This window comes from Homalodisca vitripennis, chromosome 5 (genome assembly GCF_021130785.1).
Source record: "Homalodisca vitripennis isolate AUS2020 chromosome 5, UT_GWSS_2.1, whole genome shotgun sequence".
Lineage (NCBI taxonomy): Eukaryota > Metazoa > Arthropoda > Insecta > Hemiptera > Cicadellidae > Homalodisca > Homalodisca vitripennis.
The window spans coordinates 162,331,520-162,353,374 of record NC_060211.1 but is presented as its reverse complement, the minus strand read 5'-3'; the positions used below and the strand labels follow the sequence as shown (position 1 = coordinate 162,353,374).

General features: G+C 32.5%; 1 protein-coding gene across 4 annotated transcripts in view; it reads right to left on the bottom strand.

Moving 5' to 3' along the window:
* Window positions 1-21,855, bottom strand: part of LOC124363075 (TGF-beta-activated kinase 1 and MAP3K7-binding protein 2) — a 107,762-nt gene that overhangs the window by 48,908 nt on the left and 36,999 nt on the right. For all 4 annotated transcript variants that reach the window (XM_046818165.1, XM_046818163.1, XM_046818166.1 and 1 more), the window contains one exon: window positions 14,738-15,410. In XM_046818165.1, coding sequence (XP_046674121.1) covers window positions 14,738-15,410 — 673 coding nt within the window. The remainder of the gene's footprint in view (window positions 1-14,737; window positions 15,411-21,855) is intronic.

Sequence of the window (21,855 nt, the reverse complement as noted above, 5' to 3'; positions counted from 1 at the left end):
TATTCACAAAGATTTTCCTCCTTAATGTGTTATATATCCTAAAAGTCTGACATCAGAACACTGTGTATAAAACAAACACATGGAGAAATTCTAAAAAATTGTTTCATACTAAAATACTGAGAAAAAATAAAATACGGTCTTAAGTGATAAGAATTGTGTCTGTATGTACTTTTAATGTGAATTCAATAAACTGTGTAAACAATTTAAAGTATTAGTACAAAGTCATAATGTTCGTCTAAATATCTAATCTAACAAAGTAACTGAAATTATACGCATGTATCTAACAGGTTAGTTAGTAAAACACATATGAAACAGCTGTTCTCAATTGACTGAAATTGCATTAAGTTTAATTAACAGTTACATGAAGAATGTGTATTCTTCTTTTAATGTTATGCACTGTTGAAATAATACAAATATCCTTAAAGTGTTGTAGTTCACTTTACTGTGCTTATCAAATGTAATATGATGTAATGCTATACCTGTATGTAACATCTGTTCTGTGATAACATCCATGTGTCTGTATGTGTATAGGCACCTCCCCCTCCATATCTCACCAACGACACATGAGATGTCAAGTGCAAGTGAGAGTTAGGCAAGGTTAACAACCGGTTCCTGGTTTCTGGTTCACCTGTCCTCTAAGGCACTGCTAATTTATACATTAGCACTTGTCACTTTTAACAGGACCAAAGCTCCATAAACAAATTTCCAAATTCCAAGAAAAATGATTTATGATAATCAATGTATACACATGGAGTATTTATGTACATTAAGAAATACAGAATAAAACTGTATTATAATTTAACTGAATAGCCAATAAAAATGTTCAAAAATAGAACCTGTTTTGAATAAAACTATGAAATTATTTAATTTACCTATAGATAATTACAATTGGAACAAAGATGGATTTAATGTGTGACAGTGACCTGTAAATATCAAATTGAAAAACTGCTCAATAACTTGTATAGGTTAATTTGTAAAGTTGATGCTGTTATGACTTTTTAATACCTGACATGATATATAATTTTCAATTATTTGGATGGAGCAGTCTCCATCTATCTACATATTTTTACTAAGTATCTAAGTAGTTCTATTCACAAGTGGTTTTGAAAAAGCTAAAGCTTCTAAAACCCTTAATTTTTTATATAGGGTCCCATAACGTTTGTCAAAATAATGTATGGATAAAAAAGTATTCATTTTAGAAAATCTAACTGAATAATTCTAAATTGTGAAATAATAAACAAAGTACATGTTTTATGAGCTAGTACAAATATTTGTAATACTGAAGTTTTATTCGATAAATATGGTTTACAAACTCGTTGAAGGTATATTGAATATAATCGTGCCAAAATTAGTTGCAACTATTTCGAAATTGTGGTAGAAATCTTGTGAATCTACTAGGTTTAAGCAGAACGAACCGGATTAGTACTGATGTAGCCACAGAACGAATGTAATAGGGCTGAATATCATACGACTGTTTCATCTGGCTTCTACACTCATTGCACTTTGTAGTGGCAGTTATAAACAGTTCATGTTTAGTCTCTGTGTCAGAAAAATGTTTAATTTCTGGAAATAACAGCAAGTGAACATCAAATTTCTTTTAAAACCTCGAAAATCTTCACGTAAAACATTTCTGTGTATGGTAACTATTGTTTATCATGAACACAAGTGTTTGGGTAGTTTAAAATGATTTAAAGATGGCCATGATGACACTCTTAAGTTGCACGTCTTCGCCAGCAAAAAGTGATGCTAATATTTAAAAAAATCGATAACCTTGTTCGAGAAGATCGTTTTGTTATGTCTGAGTTAAGGAAAGTGTTAGGCAAATTCTGAATGAAAGTTTAAACATTAAGTGTATTCAAAGATTGTTACCAAAGTCACACCTGAACAGAAGGAATGATTTGTTCTGATATCCTTCTTATAAGTGACCTTCTTAGAAAACATTATTACTCGTGATGAATTGTGATTTATTTACTTACAATACGTAAAAAAATGTCAATTGATACATTAGAAATCCCCTGGTTCTTCAAAACAAAAAAACCGTGAATGACAAAATCGAAATTCAAGGCAATAATAATTGTTTTTTATATATATCAGAAGGATTGTACACATTGATTGGGTACCTCAGGGGCAAGCAGTAAATTGGAATTACTATATTAGCGTCGCGACTACTTTGCATGATCATGTATAGAGAAAACAAAACGATTTGAAGAAAAACAAGAAATGGATCCTCCACTAGGACAATGCCCCCGCTCACAATACTTTGCCAGCGAAGATATTTTTAGTCAAACACAACATCCCTGTCTTAGACCACCCACCCTACTTACCTGACTTGGCACCCTGCGATCTATTTTTATTCCCTAAAGTCACCTTTGTAAGGAACGAGATTTGAGACTGTTGAAATGACAAAAGAAGAAGTGAAAGTTTTTTTCTATGTATGCCCCCATATTGCTACTATGTTAGTTATAGTTAATCTATACTTCTCTAAACTTTGTACAGGCTCAATCTTGAAACCTACCAGGTATAAAAAACACATGTAAATAAAATGTATGCATCTCAGTTTCTATAACTACATCTCCCTATTTGATAATCCAATACCAATTTAACGCCCATTTGTTATTTCATCAGAAGAAGCATTTGAAAGGTCAGCACTGCACCAACGACCATAGCGTCAAAATGATTGCATTCAGATGCTGTTAAATCAGGCAGTAATCTTCTATGACTACAGAAGTGTACAAAAGGTTGTTTTTAGATATGATAAGTGCCTTAATATTGATGATAATTATGTAGCAAGGTAGATAAAAGTGTGCACTTTTATATCAAAATAAATTGTTACAAAAAGTTTACTTGATTATTTTATATACCAAAACGGTACTTACTTAAAAAAACATGTCTCGTATTATGGATTTATTTAAGTACAATAGTTGTTCAAGAAATTATTCTTTTGTAGTAGTTATTTTGTGTAAATTATTTATTTACAACAGCTGGTTTTGTAATAAACTTTTTATATTTCAGAAACTAAATGACTTTTAAATTAGGGCAATGTTTTGCCATTAAGGCTAATTGTTGACTAGTGGACTCCTTTGACTCGTATCATTGACTTTCAGGACACACTTTGCACGCACGCGTGTTTACACATAAAATTATGAATAAAAAATATTTGGTCTGCAAAGACTCAAACCCAGATATGTCATTTGCCAGGTGAGAATGCTAAAATTATACCACAAAGCTCTTTTGCCCACAAATCGAGAGTTAAAAAATAAAAAATTTCTTTTCGGCTTGAATGTTCAATTATAATTTATTTTACTCTTTGTAGTCTCTGGTGAAAAGTCAGTTGCAAAGCATTTGTTTAATTTAAATTTTCAATGGCAGCTATATTTGCTTCAAGTTTATTTTTATTTGCATAAGTATTTTCAATATATTGCTATATTTTTGTTGAAGTCTACAACATAATCTGGGATGTTACCAGTTCCTCACAACCAAAAGTGTTCTGAATACCTTAAGGTTTCGAAGACAGAAACCAAGAACACGCCCTAGTTAAATATTAACGACTCTTACCTCATATATTTTTTCTAATTACCTTCACTAATCACCTGCATCATTTATTTATAAGACAGACAATTAGGAGGTTGGTGATATCTGGTATGACCGAAGTGCGCCGTTCGAGGTATAGCCTACACTGTATATTGCGCGACACGAGGCGTTGCAGGGTGTAAAGAGGTCATCGTGGCAATAAATAGTGGTTCAACAGAAATGCCACACATAATTACTGTCAGAAGCTGCTGCCAGGTACACTTCCCGACATCCGTCTTGGTCCAATCACAACACACCGCAGCGCTCGGCCGCACCACATATCGTCAGACATCAGTAGTGGTACACAGACCAATCAACAATAGTCAACAGTCACATTTCTAACCATGAATGAAAAATAGTAACCATCAGAATTCTGTGACTGTAATAAATTTCATATTCCAAAATAACCTGAACCTGAATAAACTTGTCAAACACAAAATGCTATTCTACGTTTTCATTTTCATGTATTAAAAAAAACAAAAAATTCTTTTTGTAAATACTCTACTGTCTACAAAACATAAAACAAAAGCATCTAACAATAATAAACTAACAAAATACAATTTTATTCCTGGTAAAAGCAATATGTCTCTGATGGAAAAGACAAAAATAAGACAAAAATATAACAACAAAATTCACTTTGTTGTAGCTACCAATCTTTCGAAACTGGTACAAATGTACCATAATACAGTAAATGTAAAATAATTTGTTGAGTTTGACATCATGTTTTCCAGTTCACATTGCGTCAGAACATTGCTTTCATTATTAAATTCTTTAAATATTTTCTTTCTTTACTTTTACAACAACTGTTTACCAACGATTCCTCTTCACAGTGTGGTCGAAATCAAATCAACCTCATATCTCAAAAACAAAGTATTCACTTTCAAATAATATTTTAAAATAAAAAAAATATTTTTGATAATTATCATATAGGTCTAATGTTGAATCTGTTTAACTAAAAATGATAATAAAACATTAATATTTTGTGTATACTTTTTATCAGAATCAAAATTAATGAAATAGATGAAGGCAATGAAGGAAACATAGCAGATGAAAGTTTTTTAAAGTTACAAATTGTAAAACAAAAACTGATGACATAAAGTAATAATGAACAACCAATTACATAATTAAACCTAGCTTACATACTGTTATCTCAGAATGACAATGCCTTGTTTGAAAAATCAAGAAGAGTATGTCAGTCGAATGAGAAGTATGCATGCATATGAAGAAGGCATGTATGTACCTTCCCCTCTCCAAACAGCGGATGTTAGTTGCGCAGTTTCGCTTCTAAAGCACACAAGTGTTTTTGTAAGCTGAAGCTCATCAGTTTGACGATATTTAAATTTTTGTATTTTACACAAGCATGGTCATGTACTTCGAGTTTGGTAATTTTTATGTGGATTTTAGTGCTTCTTGGTAAATTTGGATGCTCCAATTACATATTATGCTAGAAAGTGGCTGATGAGTAGATGAATGTACCCAGAGATGAAGATATTGAGAACTTTCAGAAAAAAGAGGAAGATTTAGTCGAAGATTATGGTGAAGATATGGATTCTGAAGCAGACGATGAAGATGCAGACCAGACCTACTGTCCAGGGGATAGAGCTCTAGATGTAAGTGAATTAACAAAAGGTAATATTGAAGTTTAAATATGCAGAAATAAGACATGCCTTAATGGTGGCCCTCCATCTAATGCTGTTCCCTAATCTGTTTAACAATTCTCCATCTAATGCTGACCCTGGTAGTGCAACGTATGGTCCTGCACCTGTTCACAGCTTTTTATTCTACAGTGTTGATTGATAGAAATAAAAACACTCTTCCTGGTTCCGTCAATATGAGTATCCCATGACACATAGTTGTTTCAAGACAGGGTATTGTGGGAGATGTGCAAGAATCATTTCTACTACTCATGTTTCCTTCAGACGTACAATGATCAACAGAAGTTTGGTAAATACTAAATGGTTCGACTGGGAAATTATAACACAAGTAAAACAGTATGTACACTGAACCTATAAATCTTCAAGAACTGAAATCTGTAATTATACTGCATTTGGTGTATTCTACGTAGAGTAATGATAATCATCTAGCTGCTAGGGAGGTATTCAACAGCAGGTGGATGAGTTGTTTTCATTACAAAGATATAATAAGTACTGATCGCTTTGAATTAATCCTTATTTTCCTTCAATTTGACGATGAAGCAACAAATAACTAACCGAAGTAGAGACCTTTTTTGCACCAATCTGAGAGTTATAGGAAGCTTTCACACTGAATTGTAAATAAAAATAATATAAACTAGGCACTTAAGTAAATGTTAACATCTGACAAGCTATTTGCCTTCAGAGGGAAATACCCCTTCAGGACGAATGTGCATACCAAACAAACCCGCAAAGTATGGGGTAAAGGTTCTGCTTTGCTACCAACTATATGATTCATGGGAGACCTTATGAGGGAAAGAAAATGCTGACTAAAGGATATTTGTTGCAGATTACTTTTTTAAATAAGTGATCAGAGGTATCTATGGATCAATCCGAAACGAAACTACAGACAATTGGTTCAACCGTACAGCTGGCAGTGAGCAATTAAATGAAATACGAGTTGCCACCTGTGGGTCCTTGTAGATAGGAAAGGTTTTTCAACTGACACTGCCATTTCTGGAAAAAAGACACAAACCAGTCCTGTCATCAATATTTCTTTCCAACTAATTTACTAATTTCTTGAGGGACTTAGAATCCTAACTACTGCAGATGTTCCAAGACAAACAGAAGTCAGAAAGGTGTGTTTTTATTATCCAACTGACATCAGGAGGATAATTACTAGTTATTGTGTTCAGCGCAACCATGCCATATGTGAACAACATCAGGCAATGTGTTGTGTACCGTGACTGATATGAGACAATTGGATAACAAGAATTAAATCTTAATTTTTTACTAAAATTTCGAATTTCGATTTCTCCACCCAACCAATAAGAGCAATAAAACAATTAGAAAACATTTTTATTTAACACTAAAACTGTTCTATAATTTATTTATTAATAGTGAACCTATGTTTTTCAAATAAAAATACGTTTTACTTCAATTTTTAATAATCTGGTAAAACCTTGTTTTTTAGGCTTTAATAAAATATTTTCTGATATTTCATATATTATTACTCTATTGATGAGGTTACAATTAAACCCATGTTTTAGTATCAAAGGATGCCAGGTTATTATGAAGTAGTAAAATTGATAATATATTTACTCCCATGACAAAAGATTCATATAATAAGTGATGTAACATATTTATACAGAAAATGAAAATATTCAATATTATGAAATTTAAGCATATTGTGTAATGCATGAGGGATACAGTGATTTTTGTACAAAATATATTTTTACGGTAACTGTTGTCTTAAATACGATTATGAAAGTAAACAAACATGGTATTTAATGACTTTTGAAACATTAATAAGCTGTGACAAATAAATTACACACACTAGCACAGAAAATAACCGGACTCCAAAAACATAAATTTATAAAATGTCTTCTCAAAATGTAAGAACCAACTAAATGTAAACTAATGTCTATTGTAAAATTGGGGCAACTAGCTAGAGTTGCCAGTTCAGTCCTGTTACAAAGTCAACATATATATATACAGCTGATGTCTTTCAACTGTGACATGTTTGTTGCTCCCAACTTGTGCAAGCACACCTTTCAAGTGTTTGTGCTTGCTTATGCACTGACGGATTTTCTCGAAAAAGGTGCTGTTAGAACTGTTAAAAAATTGCAAAATAATTGGGATCTTGTAAATTTTTATAAGCTGGGTTTTTGGTCTAACATTTTCAAAAGGCGCCATTTTGTTAATTTTTTTAAAGTTTTCTTCTTATTTGTCATAACCTATGTGCAAAGTTTTGTATCTGTAGGGTAATTTTTTTTAATAAAAAGTAAAAAATGGAGATCAGCGGTTCAACAACACACTTCTCGACCTATGTTTACAGAACAATTTTAGATTGGAATCATGAGTACTATCAGACAAACAGAAGTTTGTGACATTATTTTGTTAACAGCCTGCATAGAGCGTACAAAAAATTTGCTTATAGAAAAATGATTTCCTATTTATTTAAAAACTTCTTCATAGTAGGGCATAATTATGTTTTGTTTAGCACGGACAAGACAAATAAGATAATCATTAGGTGAATCACAAAATAATTTCAGGGATAAATAAATACAGAAAGATTAAATGATTAAAAATAATCACAAGTGCATTATATTTACGTGTTTAAATTGTCCCACTTAATTTAAAGTAACGATCCAATTTTTTAATAAAATTAAATAAATATATGTGTGTCTGTGTGTGCGTGCATGTACACACGTGTTTATTTTAATTTTATTTCATGTTTACAGTTGGTAGAATATGTAAACTCTCCAACAACAAACAGAAGCAACATATTTAAACTCTAAAACATATTTGTCGATTGGGTCCAAAGCATGCACCGGCGTCACTGGCATCTAAAAATAGCATCAGTCACTGCTGAGGTACAGAGTAAACCGCAGCAGGGAGAGTAAACATGTCAGGAGATGAATGGAGATGATACAACACTCCGATGTATTGTCAGGCCTGTTTAGCCATGTGTTACGATTCACGCCCCCACCTTCACCGATACTCTAAATAGCGTGGCTAAAACCGTGAACCTGTGCGCAATCTGACGGGTACTGACACTAGACTTGTTCTATTCTGATGTAAGACCCCAGCTAGGGCGAATCTTTATCTAAAATAAAGACAGATATTTATGGATCGAGTGTTCAAACCATTAAATTTATTTCATATTCCAACTCTTCAGATGATATAAGCATGAAATTAAATAAATTTCAATTCATAATATATTTCAGTGATTGAAAACTAATTTGATAATAGATAATATAAAATATAGTAGGAATATGAAAACTGACAAAACTAATTACAATACTGGCAGTATTTTAAATTATGGAAAAAAGAATGACAAAACCAAAACCATTATTAAAAACAATATATTCTTACTTACACACAGTTCTATAAAACTTAAAAACTATACCAGAATGTATTATAATCCATGTTTTATTATATGCCTGACAAAATGTGTTTGAAAAGAGACAATACATGATGTAATAATATATTCAATAACAAAACTTTTGATAAATTTGAAATTGTTAGGAAACAATTTAAATTATTCTTTATACAGAACCTTTTATATGTATTTAGTATATTTCAATATTCATATAACTATAATTAACTCTTTTACTGCCACACAAAATTCTCTACATTTATACTGTACAAATTTTCTTAAACTTGTCAATACCAAAAGTGCCAACCAACTTTGGCCAAAATTTACCCTTTTTCTTTAGAATATTTACTGTATTAATTTTGAAATTACATTAATTTTTCTCCTTAAATCTTAGTTGTACTATTTCACGTGCAATACTAATTAAAAATATCTACAAAACATTTTGCTTTTTATTTTTTTAAGCCATTAAAAGTTAGTTTTTTATGAGTTTGATTTATGATACAAAAGAAAAAAGGCAATTGAGGGGCACACCTGAAGCCCTCATTTTATTCTGTAAAAAGTCAAACAGTTTCCAATTATAATTTACTGTAAAATTATAAAAAAGTTGAAAACTGTTAAGTTTAGTTAAAAATACCAGTTATTTTGTTATAGCCTAGAAACACTTGTATGTAAATATTGAAAAAATCAGAAGATTATAGCCTTGAAATGAATAAAATGGTTTATGAGATAAAAAAAATAATAAAAACTATGTAAAGTTTCACATTTTCAAAATATACGTAAGAAATATTAATGCAATAAGTCTTGTAAATAATGTTACTTATTAAAAAAGATCAGAAATAATAAGAGAATAAACTGTCAACAAATAACCAAAGTTTCTCTGACAGCCAGAATTGCTAGAAAGAATAAAATAAAAACAATTCATTGTCATAGTATTTATTTGATATATGCATGGCAGAGATTGACTTACAATTATTATTACATGCAAAGATGGATATTTCAGGAGTTAAAATTAAACAATAATAGTACAAAAAATACTTTCTAAAATAATTTAGACCAAAAACATTCCAAAGTAGTCAAAATATCCCTCAAGATAGTATTTTACTTGTTTTTGTTAAGTCTGAATTTTTAAGTAATATTCTTTAGGCAATTAGGGAGGAATTTTCAGAAAAATTTTATCACCGAATTTTGAGAAATACCAAATACCAATGTGGAATAATGATTTCTTCAACAGAAGAAAGATATTAGAGATGTAGCCTCGAAAAGTGTCTGATAAATATATTATATAAAATAATACACCTTTTTAACACTTTTAGATGTATTTTTATTTCTTACAATGTACATTTCAAATTCTAAGAATTCATCTTCAGGTACTTTTAGGTTAAGGTAAATTATGAAAATAAATAATTGAAACCAAATTGTCATATGTTTTAACTACCCTGGGTTAGTTGTCTGTAAATTTTGAAATTGTGCTTTCTGTTGATCTTGGTTATAGTCAAGAAGAAAGATAGTATACAGAGAATAACATTTTATGATGGTGTTTTACTTGCCACGAATTACCATATTTTCTCAGAGTTAACATCTGGAGTAATTTGGATCACGAAAATTGTTGCAAAGCCAGAAATTGTTACAAAACGTGGTCATTGAATACACATTTCACGCTGACAATTATTCAAGAAGCTTAAGTGGGTTTAAGACGTTTTACGTTTATTGTTGAGATCGGTACCAGGGTTAAGCTAGATAAAGTGCTCACAACACCATCCTGCTAATGAATTTCGGTAAAAATAGCCGCGTTGGCCACAACTGTCATAATTTATTTGTTCACACCGTTCTACAACCTAACAAAAACTAAACAAGGCCTATTATAATTTAAAATAGAATTTAACACTAAAACAAAAATAAGATGGACTTGGAAGTTTGTCACAAAGCGTTAAATTTAACTTTCTACAAAAGTAAACATTCTACTACTAGCTGTTGCGTGATATACTCATGGCTGTGTATGTTTCCTCTTTTTTTTATTAACCCATATAAGATCTATTTTTTACTATATGGTAACACACTGTATAACCAACTATGTGAGTATAATGTGTGAATATTGGTCAAAAATTAATTGCAAAAAATGTATAAAAATGAAAACATGATTGTTTTGCCAAACATACTATTTTTAATAAGATTTATTTTTTCACTTACTTACAATAACAGTTGGTCAAGTCATATGCAAAGAGAATTAAATATATAAGGTGTGGTAGAAGAGTAATGAAACTGGAATTGCAGAGAACGATCTGGCGATACTATAATATAATTCTTATAACAACTTGTACTTGGGTCCTTCCAGACACCTATTACAAGTTTTAATATTGTCCAGTGACAATGTGACCCATTAAAAACCACGATGATATATTTCAAGTTTGGTATGTTTTGTAAATAGAATAGCATAGTTTTGAACAACAGTGTGCCATTAAATCTTGTGTTAGACTTGGTGAATCTGTGACTTTGACTTTTTAAAAGTTGCAAGAATGTTATTGGGAATATTCGTTACTAAGAGCACAAGTTTTTTGGTGACAAAAAGTGTTTATAGAGAATCAATCGAAAATCAACTTTGTTCTGAGAGGTACAGCATCAAAAGCTTTTGACAATGTGGAATGGATGAGGTTTCTGGTGAGGTGAAACCATCAATTTACATTAAGATTAATGAGCATTGAGTTGTGTTTGAATAGTTCCACTCTCCATCAGATTCTGGCTCAAGCATGAGGAAAGTGTGTGCCATGATGAAGACAAAAAACCTGAGAACTCACCAAAACGACAACTAGAAGAATGAGTGCCATGATCTTCGAGACAGTATTGAAAATTACCAGATTTTTTCAGTCACATAATCAACAGTTATTACTCTTTTCTCATTAAAAACGTACTAGGATTATCAAATAAAATGAAGAAATACAATTGTAGAAAGCTGTTGTTGAACTTTCACTGTTTTGGCTACAGTGTGCAATAAGGATAGATGGGTTGAATATTGAGACCTCAAAAAGTACGTTCAAACTTTCATAGTTCAGGACCCAAATGCCATACAAGCCAGATTGGATATTTAGTGATATGATACAGCTGTTTCTTCTACTTCATTTATATGAGACCAGGTAAAAGCTGAAAAGTTCAACATGAGCACTTGAGATATGAAGTGGTACAGTGTCTAGTCTAATACTGTTACCCTGATAAGAGAGTGATGATAATACAGCTTCTGTTAATGAATGTGAAACCTTGAATTTGGTGTTCCAAGTTCATGGACATGATGTGAGATTATATATACAAAACACCTTACATGCATAACTTATTTACTAAGAATGGAATACTAAATACAAAATGTTTTGAAAAAGATTTGAAGCATGGTATTTTAATATGCGCTATTATAAATATTGCAATACAATTGTTTATCCAACATGTGTAAAAATAGCAAAAGATCCCTTGTTCTAGTCAAAACAGAATCTTGGTTTTAAAAAAGAACTTTATAGTATTTAATAATGTGTGGTTTTGCTAAACTTTACTTGGTTCATATGGGATGTTACATTCAAACCGCTCCTATAAAAAAGGTACTGAATATTCATTTAAAATCAAACCGTTATATTTTTGTGATGTGTGAAATTCTTGTTGAATTTTCTAAACCAGTCGTGGTTTTCCAATACAACTAGGTGTCCTGGTTTGAGTTGAAGTTGCACATGTAAACAATCCACTGCAGTTTAGGTTATAACAAGTTTACGACGTACGCCAGAGAATGCGGGCTTGTTATGCGGACAACAGCAGGTGTGCCCTGGAAAATCATCTTCATTACCGCTGTACTACAGATATCGGGCAATGTCACCGTGGCACCTGTCCAAGGAATGTACATCCCGCTATGTGCCTAATTAATGTACAGCTCCACACCGAACATGTTGCTAGAAATGCACTATCAGCACTGCCAACTATTAGATTATATAACGAAAGCAAACACCGCCAACCTGTGATCCGTACAATGATCACTGGATGCAATCTGACAAAAAGGAGACTTGCCGCAATTAAATATTCGCTTCACACTCGTACAAGTACTGGTACCACTTTTTGTTGGCTCGTATGTACGATCCTTGTGTTAACGCAGGTACAACATTAATCAGGGAGGAAAACACCTTTTAATTAACTACAACTTGGAACCAGGATTGGTGTTGAAAAACAAGTGGGTACATAGTAAGCTACAGACGCACTGCACTTGTGGTGGTCACAGTTCCCATTATTCCGTAGATCTCCAGAGTAAAAGTAATAAATAAAATTTCTTTACTTAGGATAATGTTTTTGAAAATAATTAAAAATTTAATGACCTCAATAATTTAACAAAAATCAATAAACAAAAAAGCTATTAATATTAATTTTTTCTAATGATGATCAGAGTCAAAATTATTTAAAATCTTCTTAATTACAAGCATGTGAATTGAATTTTGAAACAAATTTTAAATTATATAATGAAATTAATTGTATAGGCCTAACATAATAAAGTTTTAAACTCTTTTAAATTGGGCTTTTGATGTTGGAGTATTAACTATGTCTATGATTCTAGATCCTTAGTATATTGCCAATCCTAATTATCCTGCAGCAGATATGTTATAGAATATCCACTGCAATAATTGTCTTCTGCATTAAAATGTCCTTCATAAAATAGGTTTTTCCATGTTGATGGAAATATAATTAACTCTAAAAGTATTCAATCTGCTCTGTTCAAAGATTTTGATTTTACTTTAAAACAACTGTTGGAATAAATTTATTCTATTATAAATTATTCATTTGGAAATTTTTTAATAAACCTATAATTTATTTAATTAATAAACAAAAATTAATTTACATTCTTAGCTATTGTCCAAAATACATACGGTTTTGTCCATTTAACTTGTTCTTTGGAGATATCACTTAGCGTTGAACTAAGAAGTAAAATATCTTTATATATATAAAACAAACAAAATTTAAACGGAATTAGTTTAAATGTTGTGTTTTTTAAAGAGCGTTTTAGGGTCAGCTTGGATTAATTCTTCTCCTACTACCTACCATAAAATTATTTTTAAAACTTAAATAAGTTATCATCACAGATTCTAATTAAACATGCATTTAACAAAATCTTATAAGTGCTCCAAAATGTAAATTTTTATATGGCAGAGATATATTGTACGTGTATTATTTTTGATTTACAAAACATTTTGATAACACAGACATTCCTAGTGTAAGAACAGTAAAAAAAAAACTGTTATACAAGTAATAAAACTGGAATTACCAGGATGCAATTGTCCAGGATACAGCCCTCTTTATATATAAACAAAGAAGAGACATCTCCTTTTTAGCCTTATTCTGCCTGTACTCATTGACTACAGGCCTGTGCGAGGATTTTACCAAACAGAATAAGGAGAAGAGTCAATACAGGACATGGTCGATGGCACTGAGAAAAGTGCAATGGTCACAGACAGAATTTGCACCTGCACTATCTTAAACTCAGATCCAAAGTCTGACGTTTTAGACCGCACAGCCATTGGCTCTCCAATTGATCTACATATGGAATATATATCACAAGATAAACTTATATTGTCCCTCTACTGGCCTTGTTCCAAAGATACAAAGTTAAATCATCATCATAAACAACCTTGAACACCTTCAATACAGCTCTATACTACGTGAGACTGGATAGATGCACTTAGCTTCTGTATCGTAACGTGTCTGCCGCAGTTGTGTGTTAAACAATTTTGAATCACAGGAGGAATCACTTTTTGAGCAGTTAAAAATTAGAAAACAAGAGCTATTTAACTTTCATTGGCATAACACTACAACACAAGTCTCTACACTTCCACTTCTTGAAATGTACAGGATTAACACTATGACCTTACTCCTATCAGTGAGTATTGAAGAAAATACTACTTCTACATGTTATCTGGAGGTCAATGCTTTCGTTCACTATAAGTATGTATTACTGTTTGGCCTACACTTATATATCGCATGAAAGACTAGGGCACCCTTCCTTAGTAATTTAGGCAAACAGGTACATAGGAAGGAAGCCCACTGGACTCTCTTTAGAAGTTTTAACACTTTTCAGGTGGTTTAAATATAACAGTTTCTATGTATTTGTATTTTGTTACAAAGAAAAGACGGTCAATCTTACCTCTGGTGGCAGGTGGCAAGGGATCCACGAGCTGTGAGGAGGTAGTGGCAACATCAGGTAGGGAAGTGGCAGGTCGGAGGGAAGGAGGCGGCCTGTGTGCGAGGGTACGACCTGCAGACACAGTTCCCCCTCCACCTGGGCCAATGGAGATCTGCAGGCGCGACTGATATCCTTGGCGGGGATCGTAGGAGCAGCTGGAGTAAGTGAGGCCTCCCGCTGCAGAACTGATGTCGATGGGTAGGGGGTCGGCAGACGGCGGACGGAGTGTCAAGTTGACGGAGGTAAACGGACGAGAAGGCTCTGAAGGCCCGTAGTGGGGGGTGGGATCCATGCTGAGCGTGGTGCAGTGCCGCACGTCTACAGTCAGTGGAGGTAAAGGATTACTGGGTGTGGAGGGAGCCGACTGTACACTCACTCTCGTCCTACCGCAGTGGCACTGTTCACTTGACACTTCATGGTCGCGCACATATAACCGCGAAAACGCTCCCCGCACACTGTCCAACGACTGACGACCTAGCAACCGACGGTCAAAGTCCCACACTGTCTCCTCTAACTGCAAAGAGTCGGGGCGACCGGAGCCCTCTGCAGCCATACCTGCCCTACACGCTCCGCCGCGGTACGACTGGTTTTCTCTGGACAGCACGGCCTCACATGCCTCCTTGTCGTGGGCGTTCTGAACACACAAAAAACACAATTTTTACAATAAATATATTTCAAGCAGTAAATATACTATACATAAAATAAATATGTACAAACAAACAAAAATATGCAGTAAGTATACAACTTAAAATTACTTATTATTTCAATGCAATTATGCAGAATTAAGTATTTCAAATGGTAGTCCTATATTTACGAGATCTTAAGACCTGAACTATGACCGTCTACCAAAGTTCCTATAAAATACTAAATGATAGTACATGTAATTGGTTCTTTTGTAAATATAATAATAATTTTTTTAAAAAAACCATTGAACTAAATACAATTTCAAAAATCTTTATAGAATAGAATACTTTACAGCCTTGACGTAGTTTCTTTTAATATCATTCCTTCCCAAGTTTCTTGATAAGAAAATGATTTCAGATTATAGTGACGAATCAGGTAATTTTTTAGTTAGTCCTGCTAAAGTTCAAAGTTAAATACTTTTTACACAAACCTAATATGTGTTAAAATTTACACCAATAGTGACAGCATTATTTGAATAAAAACTCCATTATATGCTAGAATAAAACTTTTCAAGAAGCTCCCAGAACATTTGAATAAAGTGAATCCCTAGTGACATGTGAACAGAGCCATCAGAGCCATCGATAATCACACTCACTTTGGGGGGTGGTGCTGAGAACCTTGATGCCGGGGGCTCGAGGGATATAATGTTAGCGACCTTGAACTGTGGTACTTGGGACATTGGAATGCAAGTTGAATAAAGCGAGTATGTCTTATAACACTAGAAATATGTGTAAAGTTAAATTGATTACTGATGCTTGTTTTTAACACTAAGGTTTATTACATATATATTTTAAAATTACTTTTTTTTCAAATAAAAGGATTTATGTTTAGTTATTAATGTAAATATGTTAGTTTAGTATTTTTATGAGGTTAAGTGGTAGAGAGAACTTTATAGTCTTAACTTCACCTAAGTAAGTCAATTTTCATTTAATTTCATTACAGCTGTAGTAAAATCTTTGCATTGGGTAAAGTAGAGTTAATTTTGAGAATAATACATACCTATTAGCAACAATTTTATTGTTAATTTAACTTGTGCCAAGTTAAATTCAGAACCAAGCAATATTATCAATTAAAACTACCAAGTTCATGAAGAAACACAAGTTGAACGTAAAACATTAACGATACAATATTTATTACCGTTATTATACTTGGTGGAATGCGACTTTTAAACTTAATAAAATTATGAATTACATAACTTTCCTGGTTGCTAGGCTAGCTATTTTATATATTTAGTTATTACAATTTGCTTTTACAAAAACAAGAACGTAAGACAAAATATTTTAATCTATCAAAAAAATTTTGAGTGGTCACAATTTTGTATTAAATTGTCGATTTCGATAATCAAAAAGACGGCAGGATGAGAAATGGATTGACTACAGAATTAAGACAGTTTGTTGTGCTTGTTTGGGCCAGAAATAGCTGTGTGTGTATTGCGATAAACAAACATGCAGCAACCTTTACAGGCCCAATGCTGGTCTTGTTGAGACAATAACCCCAGAATATCTCCAACTTTTCCTTCTCGTTCCCGACTTTTACAGAAATAGAATACTGCTTTGGTTTCCTACTGGCGTCCCTACATGTTTTTTATGCAATCATAAATATTATATGAGGTATTAAACGTTTTATTGTGTATCTGATTTAAAATATAGAATCAACAGTCTTTATTTCATGTGTATCAAGTCTAGAGAGAGAGTGCTAATAGAATAGCATAACAGAACAAAGAAGAATATTATATAATTATGTTCAAATTTACATTATTGTAGATTAGTTTCTGTCTCTTCTATCTTTTACAATATTCCTCAATGGTGAAAATATTTGCTTGGAAACCACTTTAAAGACGTGGTTAGCTCTTGTGGACGGAGTATTAAAAAATTCACTACTTTCATATGTTGACTTTGTCTGTAACAATGGAAGAGGATGGGCTTGGGGCCATTTGAGGTCCTTGAAATCCACACTTAATGCTGATACACAAAAACTTTTCTCTACAGACTGTCCTGCATTGTGTATCATGATACGGTACTCAGGTATGTAGAGAGAGGGTACTATACAGGGTGAGGCAGACTATCTGTCTGCGAAAAAACCTACCTTTTTCATTTTAACAAAAACCCCCATATTTCAACACAAAGAATTTGGGAAAATAATTCTCCACCTCGAAAAATACCTGAAAATGGGACTTTTGAAAGTTCGAGTAGTACCTCATATTTCAGCTCTCTATTTAATGATAATTTAGAAAAAAATTTTAGTTGCTCCTTGTACAAAGGGTGGTTAGAAGTACAACTTTTTTTACTTCATTCAAAATTTATATAAAGTTACCATAGAAGTATCTTTCTATAAATACATAACAGTTGTTACTTCTCGTAAAATCTAAAAAAATTATAATTGCAAGGTTCGACTTTTATTACACATATCAATAGCTCTCTTAAAACCTTAAAATATTTTGTATTTAAAGTTTGGCTTTATCTTTCTTTGATAGTTAAGAAATGGCATCAAAAGTACTAATTTTCAAGTCGTTTTGTGCATCACAGTGATTCAACTCCTGTATTTTAAACGCCTTAAAAACAACATGTTAAGGTTACCACGAATGTAACAGAGTTAGAGAACCTCACGTACAGTGTTCAAGAAAATGGAAATTACTTTTTAACACGCAAAAATATAGAAATGAGTGGATGTGGGCCAAGATAGAGGTACGGTATGCATGAGATTAATCAAATGAACACACCTTCGCAGCGAGGCTGAAGTCCAAGCGAACAGACTCGCCAAGTTCCGTACTGCACATGGGACCCAACAGAGAGATAGGTTTACAGTTACGTATTAAACTCAACTAATTGCATCTCTCCCTGACTTGCGGCTCTTTAATTCTACTTCCATTCTTTCCCCGGTGCCAAGCTTAAGCCGCGTTCCACTCACTAACTCTTCCTTCCACAGCAGTAATAGACTCTTGTTTTGCACTTCTAGATGTTACGGCATTACTCAAATAAACTTTAGGCATTAGCCATGTAAAACTACTACCGGAGTTGATAGTGAAGCTGACGTTTAGCTATATTTAGGCATGCAAAAAAGACACTGATTTGATGTGGTTAAAACGTTTCTTAATACAATAATTCAGTAGAAATAACTGTACAATTGACACGTTCACAACTAAGTGTACACACCAAAATTTCGTAAAGCGCGTTGCGAATCCAACGGGGTATACGTTGCTATGTATTTGTTTATTTTGTTTTTGTTGTTTACTTGTCTTGGCGGTTTAATAATACGAGCCCACGTTTAAACAAATACCTCAGACTATCATGTATTCCGTCGGGCGCACGATTGCTCAATTTTGTAGGTATGATTTTTTAGTTACCCTTTGGGATGCATGGAGGCATTGAAAAAATATAATGAAATAATTTTGTATGTGCAAAATTGTGAAGCCTATATACTTTTCTCATTATACATAAAATGTTTAACATAAAAAAAACTGATGCGGTTTTTTACCATTATTATTAAAAAATTGGACGGCACATGATAAAGTCCGGAAATTAGCCGCCACTGTGAATGTATTTTTTACACAGCTAATTTTTGTAAGAAAAAGTTATTTCCAAACCTTTTAAGTTCACTACTTTAAAATGTAAGAACTTTTTAAATTGAGTTTCGGAAGCATACATTTTAATGATCTGCAGAAAAACTGTGAGATCTGTATACACCATATTAGTTAATTCTAACATTGATTAAATCAACGTTATATCATATTAAACTTAAAATTAATAGTTTGAAATAATTTCAGCAGAGATTGTAAATCTGTACCTTACTGTGTTAGGCAATCCAATTCTTTTCTATATTTGATTGTGGTACTAAAAAGGTTAATATGGATTAGTAAAATCTAACTACAGTTTCAAAAAGTTATAATATAGGTCTTGTTGTAGGCTGCTTAATATTCATCTTGGCTCAAGTTGGGAAATTTAAACTTTTTTAATGCATACAGGACCTAAGAATTAATTTTTAGGGTAGTTACTTTTCACATCCGATGGAGGATAGTTCATTGTGATCTAAACAACTTATTTTTCAAAAATTCCATAATAGGATTTTCTTAAATGCGTACAGTATGTGATATGATTATGATTTTTTTAAAACATCTAAGAACTTAAATAAAGACAAAAAAACAATGCCTTTTGTGATGAGTTTTCAGGAATCGTCACTTGATGAACTGTTTAAGAGTTTATTATCTTACAATTGAAATACCCTATTTAATAATGAAAAAATACAGTGCTCAAAAACTTATCAAGCACTTTTTCTCATTATTATTAGTAAATTGGTACATTTTCCCATATATTTCACAGTTAAAGTGGTCAAAAACAACAATGAATGGTATACAAGGGAACTAGCCCAAAGAGTAAAGTGGATGGACTACAGGTACCCACAATACAGATGGATAAGTGGATGGACTATAGGTACCCATAATACGGACAATATAATACTCCATCCACTTAAAGAGTAACTTTTGTTCTTTGCTTTAAATTTTCAGTTGGGCTATATATTAATTTCTTTCGTACAATTTTTACGCAACTTTTAAAATAGGCCTATTCAAAATTCCAACATTTGTTTGTAACCCAAACTAGGCTTTATAATAGTTTTTGTAAAACATTGAACTGCGATAATGACAATAACTTTGGTAGAAGTTTTGACGTTGTCAATGCATGTAATTAATTGCCTTACGACGATAAAGAGATTTGATAAGATTAAATTAGATTAATTAAAATTGGTTGATTCAACAGCATGTTTAAATAGACACTACTAGGTTTGATACAAGTTGTTTAATATAATTTAGGGTATAGTTTAATGAAACACCAGCCTTCCAGTGTTTTGGACATAACATCAAAACAACACAAACTACAAAACTGTGTGTGGTCCTATAAAAATAGATTGCCAGAACTTAACACTTAATAATAATTCAGTGTGGCTCCTTGTAGGGAAACCAAGAATGGTAAATTACCCAATCAAGTCAAATTGTTAAAAATCATCTAAAAAACGTTTGACCTGAACACCCTCAATTTTGAGTCATACTTCTTCTCTCACATAGGCATACTACTGTCTATACACATAGATAGGCATGTTGATAGACAGTTTGGATTCAGATTAGGCAAGATGTTTGAACAGGGAATTTTCCTTTTATAGGTTTAAGATACAATTTCTAATCTATGACACCAAAAATATATTACAATTTGAATGACTTACTCTTGCATCTACCTCCCTAAGATCTGTGGTGTTAAAACTTGTATAGTGACTAGTTCTCACATTAATTTTGTGTTCATGTAATAGAAGTGCTAGGATACGTCATTTACATTTAATTGAGAGGATGTCTGACTATCAGAGTTTACATGTTTAGCTCTCTGAGGGAACTCACCACAAAGGGATCTCTTTATTGGGTGAAGCAAGATGATAACCTGAGTTGTAGTCTATCCAATTATCCTGTCTGTATTGTGGGTACCTGTAGTCCACCCACTAGTCCCTTCTGTATTATGGGTACCTGTAGTCCATCAAATTATCCCGTCTGTATTGTGGGTACATGTAGTCCATCCACTTATCTTGTCCGTATTATGGGTACATGTAGTCCATCCACTTATCTATCTGTATTGTGGGTACTAGTAATCCATCCACTTATATTGTCCGTATTATGGGTACCTGTAGTCCATCCACTTATCCATATGTATTGTGGGTACCTGTAGTCCATCCACTTATCTTGTCCGTATTATGGGTACCTGTAGTGCATCCACTTATCCATCTGTATTGTGGGTACCAGTAATCCATCCACTTATCCCATCTATATTGTGGGAGTGGGACAGAGTTCTTCCTGTCATTCTTTTCTCATAGTATTTCCATCCCTCATGGCACTTGTTTCTGTATGTGTTTCTGGTAACGTAAAGGGTCATGTCTTTTCTGAGTTAAAAATACATACCAATTTCTTCTTCTTTGTTATTAGATGTACATAAAAGTGAAGAAATGAAACTGCCAAGTATAGTTTTTATTGAAGAGACCAACATATTCTATTTAAAACCTTAACTCAAAGTCATTAAAATTATTATATCTCTGTGTCATAATTATATAATTCTTTTAAGTTATAGGTGTGTTAGTATCATTATAATATGCATTCTCTTTTTATTTTTAAATTGTATATGTAAATCTTTTAGCGAATAGAAAAGTATTGGATTGTCATGAATTGTGTGGTAATATAATAAAACATTTTCTTTAGGTTTGATTATATAGCAATCATACTAAATATAAAAATGTTTGTTTTTAAATTGGACTAACTTTTATTATACATCATGTGCATATCAACCTATGCTTACATTAAATATTTTCTACCAACTCCTCGTGGACTGTTCCTATAGAAGAATAGCAGGACACTGAATACATCTTAA